Source organism: Sarcophilus harrisii, chromosome 3 (genome assembly GCF_902635505.1).
Source record: "Sarcophilus harrisii chromosome 3, mSarHar1.11, whole genome shotgun sequence".
Lineage (NCBI taxonomy): Eukaryota > Metazoa > Chordata > Mammalia > Dasyuromorphia > Dasyuridae > Sarcophilus > Sarcophilus harrisii.
The window spans coordinates 573,109,677-573,134,209 of record NC_045428.1 but is presented as its reverse complement, the minus strand read 5'-3'; the positions used below and the strand labels follow the sequence as shown (position 1 = coordinate 573,134,209).

At 56.5% G+C, this 24,533-nt stretch overlaps 2 protein-coding genes across 2 annotated transcripts in view; both read right to left on the bottom strand.

Moving 5' to 3' along the window:
• Positions 1–15,989, bottom strand: part of LOC100922988 (zinc finger protein castor homolog 1) — a 32,796-nt gene extending 16,807 nt beyond the window's left edge. Inside the window, exons 1-9 of the mRNA XM_031961555.1 lie at positions 15,491–15,989; positions 15,181–15,387; positions 14,878–15,030; positions 14,525–14,728; positions 13,403–13,544; positions 10,696–10,786; positions 9,008–9,172; positions 4,508–4,680; positions 3,182–3,987 (exon numbers count right to left, since the gene is read on the bottom strand). Coding sequence (XP_031817415.1) covers positions 3,182–3,987; positions 4,508–4,680; positions 9,008–9,172; positions 10,696–10,786; positions 13,403–13,544; positions 14,525–14,728; positions 14,878–15,030; positions 15,181–15,387; positions 15,491–15,989 — 2,440 coding nt within the window. The remainder of the gene's footprint in view (positions 1–3,181; positions 3,988–4,507; positions 4,681–9,007; positions 9,173–10,695; positions 10,787–13,402; positions 13,545–14,524; positions 14,729–14,877; positions 15,031–15,180; positions 15,388–15,490) is intronic.
• Positions 15,990–22,000: 6,011 nt separating this feature from the next.
• Positions 22,001–22,673, bottom strand: LOC116422639 (zinc finger protein castor homolog 1-like). Its single transcript, XM_031961554.1, has one exon. It carries the CDS (start codon positions 22,550–22,552, stop codon positions 22,001–22,003), a length of 552 nt encoding a protein of 183 aa, XP_031817414.1. The 5' UTR covers positions 22,553–22,673.
• Positions 22,674–24,533: the final 1,860 nt, after the last annotated feature.

Here is a 24,533-nt window from a genome sequence, read left to right as displayed (position 1 = left end):
CCCCTCCCCCTCTGCCCCCCACTCAGCCCAGGAGGGAGGGATGGAGGGATGGATGGCAGGCCGGCCGGGAGGCCTGGCTGCTGGTCAGCGTTTCTCCCCCTCTGACGTGATTACTTGTGACTCTCACCCCAGCTCGGCAATTCTTCAAGTGATAATTATTGAAAAATTATGTCAAAAGTTGTCTGGGCTCAGAGGCCCTCCTGGAGGAGAAGGGTGGGAGGCTGGCAAGGGGGGAACAGGGGCCTGGTGGGTGGGTGGGTGGGTGGGGAGGGGGGCCCACCCCGCCTCATTTTCTCCACCAACTGTCACCAGGAATTTGCGGGGCTGTCACTTGAGCATTTATTAAAGTCTCTGTTAATGTTGAGTCAGAGCGGTACACTGAGCCTGGGAGTCAGGCCCCTTCCCCATCCCCAGCTCCCCGTTGCTGTGGTGACCGGGCTCCGCATCCCACTGAGCATGCCCAGGAGGAACATCTGCTGTGTCAGGGCTATCGGACCTGACAGCCAATCAGATGGTTCAAACTGCGTGACCTCTCTCCGGGGCGAGGGGGGCCAGAGGCTTCGGCCAGACCGGAGGCAGGAGGGGGAGGGGGAATGGGCCCCCAAGGCTGATTTGAGGGGGCCCAGAGGGGCCAAAGGTGGGGGTGGGAGCTAACAAAAGAGGGAGAAGAAAAGAAGGGAGAGAGAGAGAGAAAAGTTGCTGACAGAAACATGTCCACTGAGCTTCTTTCCACAATCCCCAAGTGACTAAAATATTAATTTACCCCGAGGCACTACAGCTGACGGCTCGCTGTTTCACAGACAGCTAGTGGCATTTTATTAAAAAATAAAGGAAAATGGTTCCCTCGGTGACCTTTCTATTTGGGTGAAAGGAGATTTTTTCTTTTTTCTAATGAAACTGAGTGTTGGAAAGTTTGGGTGTTTGGCTAGGGCAAGTGCCGGTCCCCAACAGCTGCCTGGGGCCCGCCCCTTTGATCTCAGTCCCAGGCCCGGTTTGAGAGAAGGAACCTCGGCCGTGGGGAGTGAGCGCAGGCCCTGTAGGGCTGGAGCCCAACCTCTTGGATTTACAAGGGTGGCCACTGAGGCCTCGAGGGCCGTGGGGTCACACAGCTGGTTAAGGATGGAGGGAGGACTGGAACTCTCAGCTCTTTCTTAAGTCTGAGTCCAGGATTCTAACCACTGCCCCATGAGGCCTTCTGGCTGGGTTCCTGGCTTGTGGCCACTGCGGATGAGCCGAGTGGTCCGCCCTGCCTGAATCCAGAGGATGAGGAGGGCCAGAAAAGCAGAAGGGGAGGGGAGGCCTGCGTCCTGAGGATGGGGGCTTGGATGGTGAGAGTGGCCCAGTGGAGAAGGGATGGGCCCTGCAATTTCGGGGCCTCCCAGGCAGGGGACCGGCCAGCTCCGTGCCCCCAGGAGGCTGGGGTGGGGGTGAGGCGAGGGTCTACCTTTTATAGGGCAGTGGTCACCTAGTTACCAAGAGCGGCTCAGCAGGGTCTCCTCTCCTCTCTGAATGGAAGGAAAGAGGGAAATGCAGAAGGGGAGATGGGGAAGGAGGGGGAGGAAGACTCTGAGCATAAAAGACAGGCCAAATCCATGGGGAAAGTGGGAGAAAGAAATGAAATATTAGAGAAGAGAGGAAAGAGAGCTGGCCTTAGCGCCAAGAAGGCCTGGCTGGGTGACTTTGGTCAAGCCTTTGACACTGTCAGGGACTTCCCAGAACAAGACTCCCCTCCCTGGCCTCGGATCCCTTCCATATGTCATAGCTTCTCCTTAGAATGTAAGCTCCCTCACAGCAGTCTTGGGCTCTGTCTCCTTCGTCAGTACCTGTTACCTAGTAGGTGCTTAAATAAAGGCTTTCTCCTCTCTCCTTCCTTTCTTTCTTTCCTCCCTTCCTTCCCTTCCTTCCTCCCTCCTTCCTTCACAGCTTTGGACCTTAAAAAATAGAAGAAATCATCTGAGGGCCTGACCTCCCCCCCTCAGGTGTTTTTCCAGACCCTTCTCCCACATCACACTGGGGTGACAGCAAGGAAACGCCCTGCAAGAAAGAAGGGAGGACATCGCCCCCTTTCCTATTTCTGACCCAGTCTTCAGTGCCAATGTCCCTAAATTCTTTCCTTTTTTTTTTTTTAAAGAACCTTAGAACCTAAGCTGTCCCCAGGGCACTGGTAAAGAACCCCTAAAAGAAGAAAGAGGGATGGGCCTCCTAGGCTCTAGCTTAATGTTGGCTTTCTTCCTTTTATCCTCCTCCAAATCTCCTCCAGCATTTGAGCGGAGAGAGTGAGCTTATGCAAGAAGCCCGCTTTGGATTTCTAGTTTCACTTTATTCTGATAAAGAATGGGATCTCCCTGAGGGCAGGCGAGGTACCTTCCCTAACCCCCAGAAGCTGCAGGAAAGGAATCCTTTGGAGAGCGCAGGCTCCTCAGGTAAGCAGCCCTGGCCCCTCGGGGACTGGGGCACTCACACCCCGGCTCCCCAGGGCAGGCCCAGGCCCTTGCCAGTGCGCCCAGATGTGACATGGCCCAAAGATGAGAAACTGAGGGGATTGGCTCTTAGGGTAGTAAAGGGGGCGGGGCTGAACTGGAACTCAGGACTCTGACTTTCACTTTCCCTGCCCGCCTCCGTTTAGCCGACGCAGGTTCCCTATGGAACAGCCTGGGGGAGGGCATGAAGGCGGGAAGTTCCTCCTGGGGAAGGGTGAGGGCCTGGCCCAGGGCCCAGACCGAGCTGGGTCCTGGGAACGTCGGGAGCGAAGGTGGCGCTGGGAGGAAATGAGGGGCTGGGGTGAAGGACTAGATTAGGAGAACAATGACCCTCGGGGCGTGGGTGGGGGCGGAGCCTGCACCCCGCACACTTAGGGAATGCCGGGAGAGGGCGGGCCGGCCCCAGGGGGCCGGCAAGGAGAGGACCGCGGGGCAGACCCGGCTCCTCCCGGGGGGTGGGGGGGGGGAGAGACAGGCCCGGGGCAGCCGGGGATTTCCCAGGCGGCCCACAGGCTTTGGCCCAGAATCCCCGGGAGGTGACTCTTCGAACCCACGCGCGTTTATTAAGCGCCTGCTGTGGGCCGCGAGGGCCCATCCCCACGGGCTCATTTTGCAGCGGGGCAAAGGGGCCCGGGGTCACTCAGGGAGCTGGAGGCCACCCGAGGGGGGCGGGGCCCCGCCGGCCGGCGCCATCTGCTCACCTGCTTCGAAGGCCGCGGAAGGCTTGAGCGCGGCGGCGGCCAGCCGGGCCATCATGGGGGAGATGAGGCCCTTGCTGGCGGAGATCCTCTCCATGATGGAGGCGGCGGGCGCCGGGGACGACGTGCAGGCGGCGGGGCCGCCGCTGCCGGGCGCCGCCGGGTGGGAGGGTCTGCGTCTCGGGCGGGCGCCCGCCAGCAGGCCGGCCGCGCCCACGGGCATCGGGTGCTGACGCGGCCCGGCAGGGATGGGGAAGAAGGGCCCGGCGGGCGGCATGGCCGAGTTGGAGAGCGCCAGCGCCAGCGGCAGGCTCCCGGGCAGCGCCTGGCCCAGCAGCCCCGGCATCTTGGCGGCGGCGGCGGGCTTGGCCGCGGGGGCCTCGGCCGGGGCCGCCAGGGAGGCGCACGACTGCTGGCTGGTGGGCGAGGCGCTGAGGCTCGAGTTCTTGCTGCTCATGGCCGAGAAGTCCACCAGGTCGTCGTTGCTGGACTCCTCGTGCTCGTTGTCCTTGGCGCCCAGCAGCGAGGCGGGCAGGCCCAGCACGCCCGAGGAGCGGATGTGGCGGCGCTCGTGCTTGCGCTTGTGCGACGTCATCTGGCTGGTGGAGGTGAAGGTGAAGCCGCAGCCGGCGCGGATGCAGTGGAAGTGGTTGGTGGCCTTGCTGTACACGCAGCCCTCGTACTTGCACTCCTCGTACTTGTAGAACTTCTTGAAGCCGTCCTTGGCGTACGCGTCGTCCTTGATGTGGTAGCTCTTGTGCTTCTCGATGTCACACTTGTTCTTGAACGTGAACGTGCACCCGGGGCGCCTGGGGGAGGGGGGCTGGTCAGGGCGCGGCCGGGGGGCGGGCGGCCCCAGGGGGTCCGGGGGGGGGGGGCGGCTGCTGCCGGCCCAGTCAGTCCCAGTCAGTCCCGGGAGCCGGCAGTCAGTCCCAGTCAGTCCCGGGAGGGGAGCCGGCCCAGTCAGTCCCAGTCAGTCCCGGGAGCCGGCCCAGTCAGTCCCGGGAGCTGGCCCAGTCAGTCCCAGTCAGTCCCAGAGCCGGCCTGTCAGTCCCAGTCAGTCCCAGTCAGTCCCGGGAGGGGAGCCGGCCCAGTCAGTCCCAGTCAGTCCTGGGAGCCGGCCCAGTCAGTCCCGGGAGCCGGCCCAGTCAGTCCCAGTCAGTCCCGGAGCCGGCCTGTCAGTCCCAGTCAGTCCCGGAGCTGGCCTGTCAGTCCAGTCAGTCCCAGTCAGTCCCGGGAGCCGGCCCAGTCAGTCCCCGGAGCCCTCCTGCCATAACCCCGGGGGCAGGGGTCACGCGCTGCTACAAAGTTGCCCCTCCGCCCCCTCACCTGCAGTGGAAGTGAGTGGTTTTCTGCCCGTAAAACTGGCAGTCCACAGTGCCGCAGTCCTCCGTGGCCCGGAAGCGCTGGAAGCCATCATTGATGAGCTGAGTGTTCTTTTTGTGGAAGTTCTCGTGGGTCATGACGTCTGAGGTGCTCGTGTAGACCTTGTTGCAGCCCACCTGCCCCGGGAGGAAAAGGAGGGGGACTCACAGAGAGCTCGGGAGGCCGGAGGGAAACAAGCGTGGCCCCTTGGCTCTGATCCTGTCTGTCCGTCTTGGTACTTGTTTATCCTCTATCTAAACACGGAGCAGCTGCGGGGGATGTTACAGGGGAGGGTCTGGAGATGCAAGGAGACCGGGAAAGGTGGGAGCGAAGGAGTGGAAGGAGAGGTGTGAGACCACCGAGAGGACCCGGGATGCTGGATCACAGACTGTGTAGAGGTGAATCAGGTGTCAGAAGCCTAGAAAGCTACACCACCAGAAATACAGAGGGAATTCTACTACCGGGAGCCAAAGCCTACTGTAGGAGGCAGCTGGGAGGGTAGCACTAAAAACGGGGACTCGGAGCAGGACTAGTGCAGAAAGCAGCACCTGGGCTGAGTCTTGAAGGAAATCAAGCCATAATCAATAATGAGCCAATATTTATTAAGCACCTACTATGTGCCAAGCACTGCACCAAGTGCTGGAATTCCAAGGGGAGGCAATTGGGGAGAGCACTTGGGCTGAGTCTTGAAGGAAACCAAGCATAATCAATAATTAGGCAGCATTTATTAAGAACCGACTATGTGCCAAGTACTGTGCTAAGTGCTGGAATTCCAAGGGATGGATCTTGAAGGAAATCAAACAATAACAATCAGCCAATATTAAGCACCTACTACGTGCCAGGCACTGTGCTAAATGATGGAATTCTAAGGGGAGGGGACTCAGAAGAACATGTGGGCTGAATCTTGAAGGAAATCAAGCAATGATCAATGATTAAGAAGCATTTATTAAGCACCTACTATGTGCCAGGTCCTGTGCTAAGTGCTAGAATTCCAAGGGGAGGGGACTCGGGAGAGCGTTGTTGGCAAGGAAGAGTGCACACAGAGCCAGAGCTGGGAAGGTCCCGGACGGAGAACAGTTACGGGGGCTGGTTTGGACCAGGCGGCGGGAAATCAAGCAGGGGAGGGAAGTGTCCAAAGGCTGCATGTTACTCTAACTGCGATCTGCTGATGTTTCTAGAGCAGGGAAGTGGCGTGGTCACATGAGTTTTGGAACTATCGGTCCATCAGCGGATTGGACAACAGAGAGACCAGGGGCAAGGGAGTCAGTCAGGATGCTGCCCTTCCGTGCTGAGGGGAGACGTGGACCCTGGAGCCTCGGATGGGGGGCTGCTGCTCCTGTCCAGGAGGGGAGCGGGAGGAGGCAGGAGGAATGATTCACCATAACTCTCCATCTCCTATATTCCTATTTTAACTCTTCTCATTAACTAGTGGTTTCTAGGCCTACAAGGACAACTGGCACCCTTTAAACCTAGTCCCTCTTAGGCAAAGTCCTGGTTGCCCTGCCCTAGTTATGGCCTCTAGCTTAGAGAGCATCCCTGACCGCATTTAAGTTTAGGGAAGACTCCTTCAGATGCTGTTGCTGGTTATGTGAGGCTTGATCAGCTTGCAGTACCCGGGGGCCACAGTATGAGCCCTGCACAGGGCCGGGGGCCCTGAAGCCTCCTAGGGTTACAGGAGGAAGGCTTCCCGCCTCCCTTTCCAGGGCCTATTGGGGAGGCTTCCGACCCAGGCAGGGAGCCATCCCATCTTCCTCCACTAGCCCCCATTCGAGTCAGAGAAGCTTATGACGGGTGGGCTCCATCTGGAAGGGAAATGTGGCGTCTGATCCTCTCACAAAGGACGGAGCACGGGACAAAGCCCCCAAATCGAGCCCCCTCTGAACCCCGGATGACCCACTTAGAGCTAGAGGGGGAAGGGACTTTTTTAATCCTCATTGGACAGATGAGGGAACTGAGACCTACATGGACAGTGAATCCCAAAGGGGGGATTTGAACCGGCTTAGACCTAGGGACTTTGGGGAGTTAAGTGGGCAGCCTCAATGAGTGGCTCCATGCTCCCACCTCACCAGGGGAGAGCTCTCCTCTGGTGTCCCTGCCCCGTGTGGTGCCTCAGACCAGGGGGCCAGATTCCAAGAAGCCCACCTGGGGTGGGGGGAGGGGCTCTCAGGTAGGGGGCATGGGCCGAGCATACCCTGGGGACCATGGAGAGGAGGCCAGAGGCAGGGCTGCTGGGAGGTGCCGGCTCCCCCCAGGCCCGGGGCCCTCCTCCCACCAGCCTGGGTAAGACGGGCAAACCTTGCCATATTGAGTCAAAACCCGGTGGAATTTGCAATCGCCCTCAAGACTTGGGCCATGCCAGTGTCTGCACCATCTCAGAGCCTGGACAGCCGGGCCCCCCTCTGCCTGTGGCCCAGGTTTTGGACTCGAGCGGCCCGTAACAACCCCCCTGACAAATACCCAGAAACGAAAAAAAAGAACAAAGATTCGGCCGCTATTTCCAGGCAAAAGGAACTCTCTTTGGACCTGACACCTTGAAAAAGCCCAGACTCTGAAAGGCATTAAAACAAAGAATTAAACAAAAACTCCTGGGGAATTATTTGCAACGCCGCTCTTGGTGTTAAAGCCTGAAAAATGTCCGTCTGTATAAACAGCTAACTGAATTTCATCCGCACCAAGTAAGGGCATGGGGAAGGCCCCGCCCCAGGCCTGGCGTGAGGCCGCCGGGCGCATCTTCCCGAGCACCAGGCTCTGGGCCCGCACCTGTCCAGGAACAGCTGGGCTGGGAGGCCCTGGGGACAGGGCTGAGGGCTATTCTGGGCCCAGAGGCAGCGAGCCAGCCAAGGCCTCGGCCGCCGGAAGGCCCATCGGCCCCTTCTCTCTAGGGGGCTCGGGAGCCTGCTTGGGTCAGAATGGCCTCCGCAACTTACTAGCTGGGTGACCCTGAGCCAGGGCACTGGGCCACTCGGAATCTGTCTCCCCATCTGTGAAAAGTGGGAGAAGTCAGGGCTCGAGGTCGCTACCCCTCAGGCAGGGGGAGGTCCCGGAGAGGGCAGGGCCCGCTTCAGTCCCAGGAGCAGGAGTCTGTGCCCAGGCTACTCCGGGCTGAGGGCCCAAACCCTGAGGCAGGGAACGTGAGCGCACAGTGGGTCTGGGCAGGGTCTGGGTGCACATTCTGGCCCTGCCGCTTAGCCATGTAACTCTAGGCCTTTCCCTCTCTGGGCCTCAGTTTACTCAACTGCCTTCATGCACCGGAACTCCCATCTTAGGGCCCCTGCTCTCCTGTGATGTCCAGGCTGGCCTCAGAAAGGCTTCCCTTTACTGCCCAGCTGTTTACCCACATGCTCTCCCTCCTTCCTAGTTTCCTTCCTCCTTCCTTTCTTTTTTGTCTTCTTTTCCTTCCTCCTTTCCTCCCTTTTTTCTTTTCTTCCTCCCCTCTTCCTTTCCTCACTTTTCCTTTCTTTTCTTTCTCTCTTCCTCCTTTCCTCTTTTTCCCTTTCTTTTCTTCCTCCCTTCCTCCTTTCCCCCTTTTTCTTTTCTTCTCCCCTTCTTTCTTTCCTTCCTTTCTCCTTTTTCCTCCTCCCTTCCTTCTTTTCTTCCTCTCCTCCCTTTTTCCTTTCTTTTCTTTCTCCCTTCCTCTTTTTTCCCTTTCCTTCTTCCTACTTTTTCTCCATTCTTCCTTCCTTCCTTCTTTCCTTCCCTCCTTTTTTTGTCCTTCCTCTCTTCCTGCATTTTTTTCCCTTTCCTTTTTGCCTTCTTTTCCTTCCTCCTTTCCTTTCCTTTCTTCCTCCCTTCTTCCTTTCTTCTTGTTATTTATTTATTTTTTTTTTTTTTCTTCCTTTCTTCTTGTCTTCCTTTCTTTTCTTTTTCCTCCTTTTTCTTTTCTTCCTTTCTCCCCTTTCACCTTTCTTTTCTTCCTTCTTCCTTGCCTTCCTTTTCTTCCTCCCTTCTTTCCTCCCTCCCTTCCTTCCTTCTCTTTTCTTCCTCCCTTCCTTCATTCCTCCTTTCTCTTCTTCTTCCCTCCCTCTTTTTTCCTTCCTTCCTTCCTTCCTTCCCTCCTTCCTCCCTCCCTCCTCCTCCCTCCCTCCCTCCTTTCCTTCCTTCCTTCCTTCCTTCCTTCCTTCCTTCCTTCCTTCCTTCCTTCCTTCCTTCCTTCCTTCCTTCCTTCCTTCCTTCCTTCCTGTTTTCAGGGGCCAACTTGAGGCTGAAGGAGGGGCCAGGCTCAAAAGCTGGCGGTGGGAGGAGGGCAGGGATCACCCACCTTTTTTCAGAGTCCTCCGTCCCTCAGGGCCTCCCCTTGTGGACAGTGGACCTTTAGGAAAGGCTGTTGCTGGACCAGTAGGGAGTTCTTCCGAACAGGCCTTTCTCTGTCTCTCTCTGGCACCAGGGATGCACGGGCGTCCTGCCCTCAGAGAGCTTACCCTCCGCCAGCAGGAGCAGGGGCCGGGGCCAGGGGCTTGGCCTTACCTGCATGCAGTGGTAGTGCGTGCTCTTGCCGTTGAGGTGGCAGCCATGGTAGTAGACACTGCAGTCGTCCAGGGGGCTGAAGCGCATGAAGCCGTGCTGCAGGGAGTTGTCCCTCTTCTTGTGCATGTTGTAGTGACGGATCACGTCCTGCTTACTGGTGAATCTCTGTGGGGGGGAAGAGGCCGGGGGGGGGGGCTGAGCCCAGATCTAGGTCCGAGGAAGCCGCCGGCTCCCTTCGGGGCTGGGACTGGCGACTCTGCTGGGATACAAATCCCTGGATTCAAACCCTGGTCTACCTGGGTGACTCTCCGAAACTCAGTTTCCTCATCTGTCCAATGGGCACATTAAACTCAAAAGACTCCTCCTAGGTCTAATCCAGGATCCAAAGCTACTTCTGCTACATGGCCTCGGAGGCTGAACCAGATAATCTCCGGCGTCCCTCCCAGGATCCTATGAGGCTACGATGGGGTGACTGGGCGGCTCCCACGGCCTAAGGATGTTCGGGGCTTTCTAACCCTTAAACTGCCAATAAACAGCAGTCATTCTCCTTACTATCCTCATCATGATGATGACTATTATTATTATTATTACCTTGTTCTCATCTTTTTCAGTGGGTTTCAGAGAGAAATAACGTTCTGGGACATTATTCTTTTATATTTAATAACAGCGCACATTTATGTAATGCTTTAATCATAATAGCTGGCATTTATATAGCACTTTAATAATAATAATAACGATCATGATGTTAATAGCTAGCATTTACGTAATGCTGTAAGCTTTCCAAAGTGCTTTACAAACCTCCCTTATCTGATCCGTATAACAGGGAGGTGGGTATCGTTATTATCCCCATTTTACAGCTGAGGGAACTGAGGCAGACAGCCGTCATATGATTTGCTCCGAATCCCCCAGCTACAAGTGTCTGGGGCCGTATTTGGATTCGGGTCTGCCTGATTCCAGGCCCAGCTCTCCATTAGGGACCATTATTATTTGGGGGAGAAATGAGCTCCTTTTTGGAAATGAATAGAAATATTAATCTGTGAGCTCTGATTTGCTGGAAAGAGCTCCGGGATTCTTCTTCTAGCAGTATCAGGATCCAGTGAAGGGTGGACTCCCCTGGGTCCCGCGGCTGGCCCGAGGGCCTGCCCGGTATTTATTACTCATTATAATCACTCCGCCAGCAAGCGCGTGGGCAACTGGGGACACAAGCTAACGCAGAGCTCTCCTGTGGGTCATTTGTCCAGAGACACAAAAGAGAATTGTGGGGAGCGAGGGGCTGTAGCCTTGTGATCCGATCTGAGCTGAACCGGGACGAGGCGGCCCTGCACTGATGCACCTAAGGATGGGTGCCAAGGAAATGCTGACCTCTCACTAGCACCTCCAGGGGCTCCCTATTACCCTGCCGGACACACAGGCTCCTGAATGGGGCTGGCTGTGGGGAGCGGCCACGGTGATCAAAACTGGAAGAAACAGGGCCAAGGGGGAGGCAGAAGTCATGCTTCCTCCCCTTGCTTTCCCACCACGACCGGGTTCTTCACTCTGCTCTCTCACTAAGGGCACAGGTGCGGGTGGGCAGGGTCCCCTGCAGGACCCACTCACTCTGTAGCACCCTGTCTTGCGCCCCCAGCGACTGGGGGGAAAGGGGCTGTGGGCCGGCGACCTGACACATTTCCTCCCCCTCCCCTTCTTACCTGATAGTTGCACTCGGGGTCCAGGCAGTGGTAGTGTTCCCGGTACTGGTATGCACAGTGTATGTGGCCGCAGTGCTGACTGCCAGAGAACCTGTGAGGGCAGAGAATTCCGCTCAATCCCATCCAACCAGCATTTATTAGACACCTACTGTATACTTAGGTGAGGGGCTGAGATACAAAAACAGGAACTGGCGCTCGCCCTCAGGGAGCTTCCAACGCACAGATAAGTCACTACCAAGTTCATCTACTTAGTTATTAGGTGACTCCTGAACTCATCAGAGTAGGAACTCCCAGATGAGGAAATTCCTTCTCCCATGGCAGGTCACGGCTCCTAGGGGTTTGTCAGATAGTCCTGGGTGCCAAAGTCAGCTCTTGATCCATCCCGTCCTGCTGTCTCTCAAGTACAAAGCGATGTCACGGGGGCAGGGGAAGTGGGAAGGAAGGGAAACATAAAGAGAGGGAGGGCGGTTAAGGGTTTTATCCAAGGTCACACAGGTTAGTGGGCAGCTAGGTGGCGGCTGGCCCAGGATCGGGAGGAGCTGAGTTCAAATCCAACCTCAGACACTTAGTAGCTGGATGATTCTGGGCAACTCACTCAAGCCTATTTGCCTCAGTTTCCTCATCTGTAAAATGAGCCGGAAAAAGAAATGGCCGACCATTTTGCCAAGAAAATCCCAACTGAGGTTGTGAAGGGTCAGAAACAACAACAAGCTTTTGATTCCAGAGAAGATGATTTTTCAGAGTTAAATTGGGAAGGCGGGTGATTTCGGAATCCTGGGCAGCACCACGGGTGGGTGACCTTGGACGTGTCACCTGGATCATAAATGTAAGGTGCAAAGGGACTTTCTGGGTCATTAGATGTAGGCCTCTTAAGGTGCATGGGTCAGGAAGACCCCTCCTCACTTTTCCTGCCAAGGCCAGCTCCTCTGCCTCCAGGACCTCTCTCTGAGTTTAAAGGCTCTCACTGGGGGATCGAGTCCAACTTTTCATTTTACAGGCCGGGAAACTGAGGCCATGAGAGGACTATTTCATGCAAGGTCACACAAGGAGTAAGTGGTAGTCAGCGCTTGCACCCACCCCCTCTCATTTCAGACCCCCAGCTCTCTCTGCTGCCCCCCATCTTCCTCCATGATGTCCCTGCTGCCTCCCTTTTCAGGGACAGTCGGGGAGGGGGAACAGCCCCAATTTGTGCAGCAGCTCATGGTTTCAGAGGCAGGAAGGGTCTTTCCCCACGGGAGCACAGTAAAAATAAATGCCAGGAGGAGAAAGAGCACGGCTGACTTGGGGACGGTGAGTGGGGAAGGCTCCCTGGAGGAGACCCTGATGGAGTTAAGGCTTCCCAGAGCCTGGTGGGAGAGGGAACCAGACCCCAGGACAGGGCGGGTGTGCTCGGTCTGAATCAATCATCAGTCAAGATTATTAAGCACCTACGATGTGCCAGGTAGGATGCTAAGTACTTGGATAAGACCTCGGGGGCTTGTGTGTGAAAGAGAGAGAGACTAATGACCTGGCTTGAGATACAGGAAGACCTAGATTCAAACACTGCCTGTGACCAAGACCAGTGCACACAGTAGGAGCTTACTAAGTGTTTACTGAATTAATGCAAGGATGGAGAGAGGGCCCGGCGTCCGGGTCAGTGGATGCTCCCACGTTTGGCTCGGGAGGGGGCTCCCTGGGCCGGGAGGGCAGAGGAGCTGGGCAGCAGGGCCTGGCCCACAGCGGATGCCGAGGAGGCGTCTAAAGGGTTATCTGCTCTCAGGCATTTTCTGACACTTGAAACAGTCCAGAGTTATGAATTTTTAAAGTGCAGCATCTGCTCGGCTCCCCGCAGCGGGGAGCTCGCTCCCACGCCTGCTCGCCAGCCAGCATGAAGCCCCATCCCAGCCCCCTCCCCGCCACCCTTCCGATGGGACACCGTCCTAGGCCCGGACCAGCCATTGGCGCAGCCTCCACGCGGCCCGGATGGAGTGGGGGGGGTTCCGCCAGGCCCAGGCCCCTCGTCGGTGATGGGAGAGGGAGGGGAGGGGGCCCAATTATGGGGGGGCTCCACACAAATAAATATTTAAACCGGATCTGCCAAAAGGACCATCTGCTGAGGCACTAATAATAATAATGATGATGATAATAATAAAAATGGGGAAAAGGCGTACTGAGGAAGACAGACAGAGGGGGAAGGCAGAGGAAGACTGGGGGAAATTGGGGGGGGCAAGACAGAGACACAGATATGGGGGCAGGCCCCGGGGACCCCACCTGGCGCTCCCCACCCTCAGTCGTTTTAGGGGATGAAACAGTTCCACCCACAGCTGCTCAGGGAAGGCCTGAGTCTGGGATCGGGCATCTCCAGCCTCTTTCCTGCTCCCCTGGTCCGGGAGGCCGGGCCCACCTCGCATAAGAGAGCTGGGACAGCTGCCAGGAGTCCTTCCTGCTTCTAGCCACCCCTCGTGCCCTTGCCCAAAGGGACCTTAATGACTTGGGGGAGGAACTAAGAAAACCAGGGCAGACCTGGAGTTTGCTGATCTTGCCTTGGGGGTCACCCTGTGGGTCCCGGGGGCCGGAGCCCTTGCTAAGGGAACACACAAGCCCGGAGAAGGGGCCAGAAAGTGTCTGAGGGCGTTTCAGCCGCCAGACAGAGTGGGGACCTCGGGGCCCATTCTGCCTGATCCCCGGGACCCCCCTCCAGGCCGGCCTCCCTCCAGGATTGGCCTACCTGGCAATATATTTCTGGTAAATATTTACATCTTCGGTGACAGCTGGTTTATCTGTGGGCAATCCGTTCCTGGGGAGAGACACATAGGTCACAAAGCTGGTGGGAGAGGCGGGGACAGCCCCACTTCCCTCGGAGCCGGCCCCTTATGGGGGAGCGAGCCCTTCCCAACCCCACCCCAGCTTCCGAGGTCATGGCCCTCAGGGAAGAAAAAGGCCCCGGGTAGGAGGGTGACCTGTGGGGTCTCAGCCTCCAGGGGCGACTTAGGTCTGGGACCCGGCACGGGCTTGGGAAGAGGGTTCCCAGGCCAGGAGAGCAGGGTGCCGGAGGCCCTGAGTCTGCCCTGTCTGCTGTCAGCTCCAGAAGAAATAGAGGGGGCACAGTGGAAGAACACAGGGCAAGGGAAGGAGGAAGCATTGGGACAGAGAAGGGGAGATGGGACAGGCTCAGGTACCAGGAAGGGGCAGAGCCAGGGTCCCGAGTTGGATCTTCCTGGAGTGAGTTTAGAGGGGATCCCTGGGTACAGTCGCTAAGTATATCAAAGAAAGGGTTTGAGAAGGAGGATCATGAACTCTAAAGCTGGGAGCGCCCTTAGAACCCAGGAGGTCAGAACTGGGAGGGCTCTTAGAGCATAGGAGGTCAGAGCTGGGAAGATCTTCATGCTCATCCAGTCTGACCCTTTCATCTTAAGCAGGGAAACGGGCCCAGGCAGTGGGAACAAGTTTGCTGAAAGCCCCCCCGGCCCAGGGTCCCCAGCCTGAACTGCCCTCCAATCCATCGCCCTCCCACTGCACCAATATTGTCTCCAGTCCAGCTGTGACTCAGTCTTCAAGATTTTCTTTACTCCAACGACCCGGGGCAGGGTCGGTGCCCCCAGAACTCACGCCCAGGAAGGCGGAGAGGTCAGACCTCGTGGGCCGCTCGTTCCTTCAAGAAGGGCTGCCCTTAATGTATTTAACATGCATGGGACTCCCTGGCATCTGGGGGGGGGAAGGAGGGGAAAAGTTGGACAGAAGGTTTCACAAGGGTCAATGCTGAAAAATTACCCCTGCACATGTCTTGGAAATAAAAAGCGGTAATAAAGAATAAACTTAAAGAAAAAGAAGGGCTGCCTGAGGCGCAGACTCTCAGGGGCTCCTTCCCAGCCAAGGTCGGTGCGCCAAGAGGGAGGCAGGGGTGGGTCAGCAGCCTGGCTCCGGGGTTGAGGGGACAGGGACGTGAAGGTGGCGGGAGCCTCTGGGAGGGCCCACAGGTCCCTGGGGAGGAGCCCGGGCCCAGGGTTGGTTGTACAAGCCGGCTTGGCCGTCAGTGAGCCAAAGTCCCCGGTACCTGGGTGACAAACTGACTGAACTGTAGGCCTAAAGGTCACCCGGGGTGAAGAAAGGGCTCGGGGAGCCAGAGTGAGCAAGGAACATGTCCTGGGGTCGGGCCCCTCGTGGTGGGCGCTCGCTTCTCACCGGGACTGTCTCCAGACTCACCCATCTCCCAGGGGCCCAGCCCGGTTGCCCCTTCACTAGGAGCCTCTGGGAGCCGGGCCCAGGGCCCCGTGGTGGGGCAGGACCCGCTCCGGTTCCCTGTGGGCCGGGGGAAGGGGCCGCCTCCCTTGCGGCTGCCCCAGCATCTCTGAGATGCTGAGGAACGGCAGGGAGGGAGCCCCCAGACGGCCACAGAGAGAGCCCCGAGTCTGGCCTGGCTGATCATTGCCCTCCCTGGATCCTGCCCATGTGAGGGGCCCAGGGGAGAGTCGGGGAGCGGGGCTGGGAGGCTTGCAGGAAGCTCACCTTGGAGCCCTGGGGACGGGAGGTCGGGTCCTGGGCCCAGCCCGTCCTGGTCATTTCTCAGGCCCAGCCCTGTGGGCACAGTCCAGCTCGAAGGAGGGGCCGGGCCCTCCTGTCCCACAAGACCCAGCCTCCAGCCTGAGCCCCATTTCTGTCCCCTTCTTTTCGCATCTACGGGGCCCCCGAAACCCCCAAAGCGGGGGTCCCACGCTGGGGGAAAGGAACCGCCGGTGGAGACGGTCCCGGTGGTGATGGAACCCGCTTGGAAAGGCACTTCAGGTACCTGTTGAAAAGGGCTGGGCCGGGCCCCCACCCCAGGGGGTTGCTGGGGGCCGCGAGGGCTGGGGCCAGGCTGGGGGGGCGGCGGGGCCCAGCTTCTGGATTTCGCCGTCGGGGAGGGGGCCCACCTTCCCGGTCTTGAAGCGATGGCCCGCCATTCCGGCCCCCTCCCCCCGAAGATGCAGGTACCCACGTTCTCCAAGTCGCCGAGGGCTTTTTGTGTTGCCTTCTGGGGCCGCACTCCTTCTTACTTCTGGAAGAATCGTCAGGCCGACCACACCCCCCATCGGGCCCGTGGGAGGGGCGAGGGTGGTCCGTCTCCAGGGGGTCTGCTGGCACCACCGGCCCCCTCCTTGGTCCCCGGCCTTGTGCCCCCCGGCACCTCGCCTTGAGCTTCGGGAATGCCTCGGCCAGAGAAAGCCCCCGCTTCTGCCGCCCCCGCGCCGGGCCTCGGGCTGCGCCCGGGTTGGGGCCCAAGGACCTTCTTGGCCACTTCCCAAACTTCTGTGCGAGCCATCCCAGGAACTCTTCATGGTGGTGGCGATCCCCAGGGAGAGGCTTCCCTGGGGACAAGGCGGTCAAAGGTGGCCCCCCCCCCTCCCCAGGGGGCCGGGGGGCGATCTACGACATTTGGCTCACTTTTATTTTGACTCTTAAATTAATTTGTTTAAAAAAAAAGTAATTAATACTGGGGTAAAATAAAACGAGTTCATCAATGCCAGGAAAATCAATTTCCTAAATGTTCTGGCCGATGGCTTTTCAGTACATTAAACAAAGTTTCATAAATGTCTCGTGCTCCCTCGCCAATGAAGGAAAACGATTTTACAAGTAAAAGCAAAACCCACCTCCCACCTTTGGGGCCGGAAAATGGGTCAGGGGAACCGCACCGAAATCCGAACCTGGGGGACCCCCGGCCCCGCTCCCAAATACCCACTAAACACCGCAGAATCAAGCACCGCTCCCCAAGAACACACTCCTTTGGGCCCCTTTTTTTCTATTTTTCTCCTTAAATAATTCAAAAAATGGGTTTTAAAAAAATTACTGATAACCAGGGAAAAAATAAAACAAAAATATAAAATTAATAATAATAAAAAATCCATTAAAGCCCAGAAAAAGGGCGGAGGAAAAGGAAAAAATACTGACCGGTCCAAAGGCAGAATAGGATCATTCATTACCAAAACTGATTACACCTATATTTCATAGAAAATAAAAAGAAACAAAGGGTGGGGCATACTCTACAGGGAAAGCCAAACATTGTACAAAAAAAAAAACAAACAAAAAAAACACGCACGGGAACACCAACAATCCTTTCCTTCCCCTTGTTTTCCCTTTTACACTAAAATCCCCTACTCTTTGGGTCTCAGTTTTTTCATCTATAAAATGGGGGTGGTGTGGGACTGGTGATTTTTTTAAAGCTTCTCCCTTCTCTCTCTCAGTCTCTCTTATTTTCTCTTCATTCTCTCTCTTTCTCATTCTTTTGTTCTCTCAGTCTTTCCCTGTTTCTCTCTTCCTTCTTTTTTTTCCTATTCTCGCTCTGTCTTCTCCCATTCTTCTTCTTTCTCTTTTTCTCTATTCTTCTTTTCCCCTTATTTTTTTAGCTTTCCCCTGTCTTATTTTTATTTTCCCTTTTATTTTTCTTTATTTTCTTCATTCTCCCTTTATTTTTCTTTCATTCTCCTCTTCTCCCTTATTTTCTTTCTCATTCTTCATTCTTAACCTATTTTCCCTTTTTATTCCTTTCATTCTTAATTTTCTTTTTATTTTCCTTCTTCCCCACTTTCTTCTCTCTTTCTTTTTCCCTTTTTCTTTTCCCCTATTCCTTTCTCAGCCCCTGCCCCATTTATTTACTTTCTACATTCTCTTATTCCCCTTATTTTCCCATTCCCAACCTTTTATTTCCTTTTCCTTTTCTCTCTTTCTCCTTTTTTTTTCCTCTTCCTCCAGTCCCACCTCCCACTTTTTTTCTTTTACCCCTTACCCCCACCCAAACTCCCATTTCCCTTTCCCCCTTTTCCATCTCTTCTTCTTTTCCTCCCCTCTTTTTTCCGGGGAAGAAAAATTTGGGGAAAAGGGATCACATTTCAAGGAAAGAAAAATGGGTCCCTGAGGGGTGCCGCTTAACCAAAGATCCACGGGAGTGGTTTTCTTCAGGCCCAATGCCTTCTTTTGTAAAAAATTTTTTATTTGGCAAACCTAAAAACCCTCACCTCCAATCTTAGAACCCCAGGCCAGGTTTGGGGGGAAGGGCTGGGTCCAATTTTAGACAAAGGAGACTGAGGAAGGGAACAGACCTGGCACTTTCTGGGGTAATCCCCCCTAATTTTCCCACCCCAGAACCATTACCTTTTTCCCTTCCCTTTTCCCCTCCCCTCACAAATCCTCCCCCACTTTCTCTACTCTGGCCCACGCCCCAACCCGGAACCCGGGGCTCAGGGCCCCGGGCCGTCCCAGGGCCTGGCAGTCTGGCTGCGGTCTCTGTGTCCTCCCCAGGCTGCTTTGCTGGTCACTGTGAAGGGAGGAGGGGAGAGGGAGAAGTGGAGCTTCAAAGGGAGCTGGAGGTCACCCAATAACAGAGCAAAGGAGGAAATACAGATTGGTCTGACGTGCCAGCTCAGATTCATTTAAGCTTCAATCTGACACGGAGGCCCTCCTCCCCTCTTGTGCCCGCAATGGCCTCCTCCCTCCCGCCAAGCAAAGATTTACTGTGTGCAGGAGTCCTTCAAACCTCCCTCCTCATCGCCTCCAATCACTCACTGCAACTCTCCTGGGCGGGTGCTACAGGGGCTTGGGCTGGGGATGGAAGCCGGCTCACGGGGGCTCCAACGGCTTCCCGGCAGCTCCCTCCTCCCCGAGAGCCAGGGCAGAGCCCTGAGGAAAAGGGGGAGCCCAGACTGGCAGGGGCCTGGATTGGGCGGGTGCACACTCACACTCACACACACACTCACACAATCACACACACAGACACAGACACACACACTCACACAATTATACTAACACACACATTCACAATCACACACACATACACACACTCACAATCATACACTCTCACACACACTCTCTCTCTCACACTCTGGCAGAGACAAACACGGCTCCACAACTTCCCGGGCACTGACCACACCCCGCAGGGGATGGGCGACTCTCGGGCCCAAGGGACAGGAGGCCCACGTCACAGGCGCCCTGTGGCCCTTGGGTGTCTGCAGTTCTCCTCTGCTTTATGGGCAAATCCACCCCATTCACATTCAGAGTTTGGTGGGGGTTGGTTTGTGTAATTAGGCGCCAGGGTGAGGGGTGAGCATTGGTGGCGAAGGGGCCGAGTGTTCGCAGAATCTGCCTCCGGTCTAACTCGACAGGTCCTACCTCAGCCAGAGCAGAGGGAAAGGGAGGGAGAGGAAGGAAAGAGAAAGGGAGGAGGGGGGAAGCTTGGGATCTTCTGCAGAAGGCCCTCAGGGGTTCCTGTTCCCAGAATATCCTGTTTTGGGGATGGGCGAAGGGCTAGTGGACAAAGCAGTGACCCCGCTGGGCTGTCCCGGGCACGAGGCTCTCTGAACTCCCCAGAGTCCCGGGCTATCCTCCCACTGACCCCCCAGGGGACAGCAAGGTGAGACCCGGCCCTCTGGGGCACAGAGAATAAAGGCAACTGACAAGGGAGGCTCCTCCCAGGCCCTGCCCTCTGGGCACCGGCAATGTCAGCCCTGGAGGGAGGAGCAGTGGCCCACACTCAGATGGAGCGGGCCCTGGGAGGTGGGCAGTGCCAGGCCCTGGTGGCTGCTGGTGGAGAGCGCAGGAGAGGGCTTTGGCCCCGGCACATGTGGCTCAGGGACCAGGGGAAACGGGCTAAAAATAGCTGGAGACAGCTACTATATATGGCAGGAAAGCACCAAGTCCTCCCTGGGCAGCTCAGAGGGGGCAGGGGCCGGGGGCCCCAGGGCGAAAGCCCAGAGCCTTGAGCCCGGGAGGGCTGGCCTGGCCTGGGGGGGGGGAGGAGAACCAGGGGCACCCTCTGCTGCTGTCCCAAAGGGTGGGCAGGGGGTGGGGGGGTTGCAGAACAAAATCACCCCACGGTCGGGCTGACTGAAGTAAGAAGGGAAGGACTCCGTGTCAGTCCAGGCCGACCCCCTGCTGGCCCCCCCAGGCCAGGCCGACCCCCTGCCGGGCCCCTTTCTGTGACAGTCAGGGGGAGGCCTCCCCAGTGGCAGGGGAGGGGCAGCGCAGATGGGGGACTTCCGGGGCGACGGCCCCTTCCTCGTTCACCCCACCCCCCAGCCCTGGTGCAATCACCTTGTGTCTGAATGTGGCAAGGGCTTTTCCTATCAGAGGAAACTGAAGGTCACACTTTTCCTCATTGATCTTGCAATGTTTGTTAATTACTCTGTCACTGATGTGGCGAAGGATAATTAAACAGCTCTGTTTATATCTTATATGCATAATTATGTGGCTGCCTGGGCTCCCCGCACAGGGAGGAAGATGCGCCCCTCGCTGCAGGGGGGGGTGCTGGAAATGGGGCTGGGGGAGGGGCAGGGAGGGCCGCTCTCTCCTCCCGAGCCACCCCAGGGCTGGGGGAGGGAGGAAGGGAGGGCATCTGGACAGATCCCTGGCCGGGGAGTCCGTGCCACCGGGCGATCACCCCCAAACTACGGGGCTCCGACAACCCACCGGCACCCGGAGCTCTGACCCCCTGCTTCTCCTCCACCCCCTCCCCTTTCTTCTCCCACCCCCGCAGGGATCAGCAGAGCAGGGTCCCTAGAACACCCACCCTGGGATGCCCTGGAGACACCTCCCATCCTAAGGAAGGCGGAGGAGAGCCGGATCCCAGCAACTGAGCTGGAAGCGACCCGGGAAACCGGCTAGTCCAAGTCCCTCACCAGGCAGGTAAAGAAACTGAGGCTCAGTGAGGTTAGAGACCAAGGGAGGTGGGAGGATTTGAATCCAGGTCTTCTGACTTTCCACTATATGGAAAGGCCTTCTAGTTAGTGGGACTGGGGAGGGGGGAGTCCCAGGAGAGATATGGGAAGGAGAGAAGCCAGAGTACAATTTAGATAGAAGGAGGCAGGAGGCCAGGGGAGAAGCTGGAGGGAAGGAAGGGACAGGCCAATGGTCTCTCCCTCAGGGAAGACCTTGGCAGGGGCAGAGAGGGATTAGCCTTAATCTGCTTGGCCCCAGAGGCCAGAGCTAAAAGTCACACCGAGGCAGGTTTCAATCTGACCTAAGGAGACAGCTTTCTAATATTTCCAGCCGGCTCCAGGGGGAAGAGGCTCTCCCAGAGGCTTCTGGGAACCCAGAATGAGCATTGATTCAAGATGCTCCAGGAGGGGGAGCTTGCCCAGGTGGAGGTGAATACATTCATTCATTCATTCATGTTGCAGGAGGTCCCTTCCAGCTCTAAGACTCACTCACTCACTCACTCACTCATTCATTCATTCATTCATTCATTCATGTTGCAGGCAGTCCCTTCCAACTCTACAGGATGTCAGAAGATGCAGGGAGACCCAAAGCACTTTCAGGAATATTCCAAGAGAAAATCAAAGACATAAATATGTAGAAAGCAGACTAGTCTTCCTGCTGCCTCTGTCTACACATTCTCAGCACGCTCTTGGGAAACACACGCCAGTGCATATGCCCGCCAGCCGGGCCCTCTCACAGCCACGTTCGCATATGGCCGCCTTCCTGATCAGTCTCCTAGGCCTCTGTCCCAGAGCCCACTTCCTCGGCTCCAACCCCAGCCTCAGGGCTGCTCAACTGGGTCTGCTAGGAGCCTGGAGATTGCCCACACTGGGCCTTCCCTGTGGCTCCTCCCCAGAGCACCACCAGTGCCCCTGGCTCCCTCCCTTCCTGAGAAAGGCCTGGCATAGGAAAATGCCCTGCTGCTGCCCCAAAAGCCAGCTCTTGCTGGCCCCAGTCTGAGTGGAACACCTAAACACCCCTTTCTGCAAGCCAGGCAGCCTGCCCTCTTTTTTCACTCCCTCCTTTTCTTCCCTTTTTCTTCCTCTCTCCCTCCTTTCTTTTTCCCTTCCTTCCTTCTCCCTCTCCCCTTTCTTCTTTCCTTCCTGCCTCTCTTTCCCTCATTTCTTGTTCCTTCCCCCATTTATTCCTCATTTCTTTCTTCCCTCTTTCCATATTTCCCCCTTTCTTCCTCCCTCCTCCTTTCCTTCTTCCTTTTTTTCCTTCAGTCTTGCTCCCTCTTTCTATTCCCTTCTATCACTCTCTCTTTCAGTCTTCTTCCACTTTCCCCATTCTGGTTCTCTTAACTGTCATCAGTACACCCTCCTCTTTCTTACCCATTCTCCATCTCCCTGCCTCCCATTCCCCTCCCTCTGCCTTTCCCCCCTTTGTCCTAGAAAATTCCCACACCCCTCCCCCTTTTTCCCTAATCTTTCCACACCACTCCCCAAAGCCTAATTTGGGTATTCCCTAAAACTAATTTTCCTTCCACCCATTTCCCTTAACTCCCCCCAAAAACTTTTAAAACAACCCAGAATTTGGGGGAAAAAGGAAATCCAAACATACCTCAAAACCTGGTTCCCCCTTCCCTTCCCCGAGTCCCGCCTTAGGTTGGGTCTAAGGGCCCCCACCCTGGTCCTTTTCCCCATTGATGGGCCCCCGGCCCAGCCGCGGGACAGCGGGACGGGCGGGCCGTCCCGCTGCTTCCATTGACCCACTTCTCAATCACGGCCCGCCTCCTGTCTTCCTCGCTCCGTGGCGTCTGGGTGACCTTGGCCTCTGACCCACCGCCTTGCTCCTTCTCCCGGGGCCGCAGGGGGTTGCCCTGGCCACCTTCTGGCCGGACCCCTGGATCAGCTCCCTGTTCCACCACCACCTGGCGGCTCAGCTTGGCACAGATGGCATTGAGCTTCAGGCCGCCTTTGCGCTTGGTCGCCATCGCGGGTTTTCCTGAGGGGGGGTCAGGGCAGAGAGCGCCTTCGGCTGAGGGGCAGAAAAAGAGACAGATGGTCAGGCAGGCAGCAGGCACCAAGATCGAGCATCTCCTCCCCTTGATCAGGCAGCTGTCCCACAAACATTTATAAAATGCCTTAATCTCTGCGAGGTGTTGAGATACAGACAAAATAAAACCCTTCTTGTCCCTGAGAAGCTTCCACATGGGATCTCTGTAGTCTTGCCAGCAAGAGGACGCACTGGATACAGTTTATAATTAGAGTCAGAACTCCAGTGTCTCAATCAGTGCTGCTCCTTGCTGCCTACAAGTCACTTCGGCAGCAACGATCATGGCTGGCATTTATATAGCACCTACTGCTAAGCAAAACTGGGCTAAGTGCTTTACAAGTATATACTCCCAGCAACCAAACAAATACTATTATTATCCCCATTTTACAGATGAGGAAACGGAGCAATCAGAGGTTAAGTGGCTTGGCCAGAGCCACACGGCTAGTGTCCAAGTCTATTTTTGAGCTCCAGTCAGGAAGGGAGAGAGGAAGAAAAGAGAAGGAGGGAAGAGAAAGGGAGGGAGGAAGGGAGGAAGAAAAGGGAAGGAAGGAGAGAAGGGAGGGAGGGAGGAAGGAAGGGAGGGATGGAGGGAGGGAGGAGGAAGGAAAGGAGGGAGGAAGGTAAGGGAGGAAGAAAAGGGAAGGAAGGAGAGAAGGGAGGAAGGAAGGAAGGAAGGGAGGGATGGAGGGAGGGAGGAAGGAAGAAAGGAGGGAGGGAAGAAGGGAGGAAGGAAGGGAGGGCTCAGTTCTCTCAGCCTCCAGGTCACTCGCCCCTTGGCAGGGCAGGCAGGGAGAGGGGGCACAAAGCAGCAAGTGCCAGACTCAGAGAGTCTCCTTTTTAGCCCAAAGGCTGGATTCTGGTCCTCCCTGGGCCTGCCTTGCATCCTCTCAGAGAAGCTGACCTGGCCTCAGGGGAATCCCCTTTGGCTTATTTCCCAGAGGGACCCCCTTCCCAGGCCCAGCTCCCCCAGCCTTCTCTTCTCCATGTCCCTAAGCACAGAGTGTCCTAGAGTCCTGGTGAAGCAAAGAAAATGGTGCACGTGGATTTGAAGGAACCAAATTCACGCATCCATCTCATGCACCCCTCCTTCAGTTCCTCTCTTCCCCCCAGGAGCCGCATCTGCAGGAGGAGGATGCTCAGGGCTGTGAGACCCTGGCCAAGTCCCCCAGCCCCATCTGTGGAGTGCAAGGGCTCAGCCCAGAGGCCGACCGCCGCTGTCTGTCCCCCTCAGTCCTTCTCTGCAAGCGAGGGAATCGGGTCATCAATGAGTCACTCACTCAGCAGCGTCAGACTGTGCTGGGGGCTAGGGACGCACAAGGGAAAAGGCGGAAAGGGCCCTCCCTGCGATCTCAGGCCTTTCTGGCCCCGACATCTCCCCCATTCCGGGCTCCTGGGCTCTCTTGCCCTGTCTCTCATCCCCCTCCACCCCATCACTCTTCAAAGACCCACTCCCTTCTCAGTTTCTCCATCCACTTCCTTGAATCTGGGGTCAGGGGACCTTGGGTTCAGACAGAGTCTTGGCTACTCGACACCTCCATGAGCCAACCTTCTCACCCGGAGAAGAAGAGGCTTGGCCGGCAGGCCTCAGAGGGTCTCAGAACCCTGGGCTTTCCGGCCTTAGCAGCCCCACTGCACCCCACTCTGCACTCCCGTCCTGGGCTAGGGAGTACCTCCTTAGTGCCTGAACCCCGCTCCTCCCCCGGCACTTTGCCTGCTTCCTAGAACCCGTGGGGGAAACAGGAGAGGGGGAGGCTCCTGGGAGCTTCTTTTTCTAGCTTCTCCTGCATTTCTCAGGCCCTGCTTTTCACCATCTCCCACCTCCATGCTTTTGCACAGGCGGTACCCCTTCCGTCTCCAGGCCCTCATCTCTCACTCCCATGCTAGAATCCCTAGCTTCCTTCTTGGCTCAGTTCGGGTGCTGTCCCTTAATTCTCCTTTTAGCCGAGTTATTTCCCTCAAATTACTTTCTATTAATCTGTCAGTTTATATATCGTGCCCCACCATTAAAAAATAGGCTTCATGACAATTAACACTTCCTGGCTGTGTGACCCTGGGCAAGTCACTTAATCCAAATTGCCTCAGCAAAACAAACAAACAGATAAATAAATAAATAAAATAAAAATAAAATAAAATGTAGG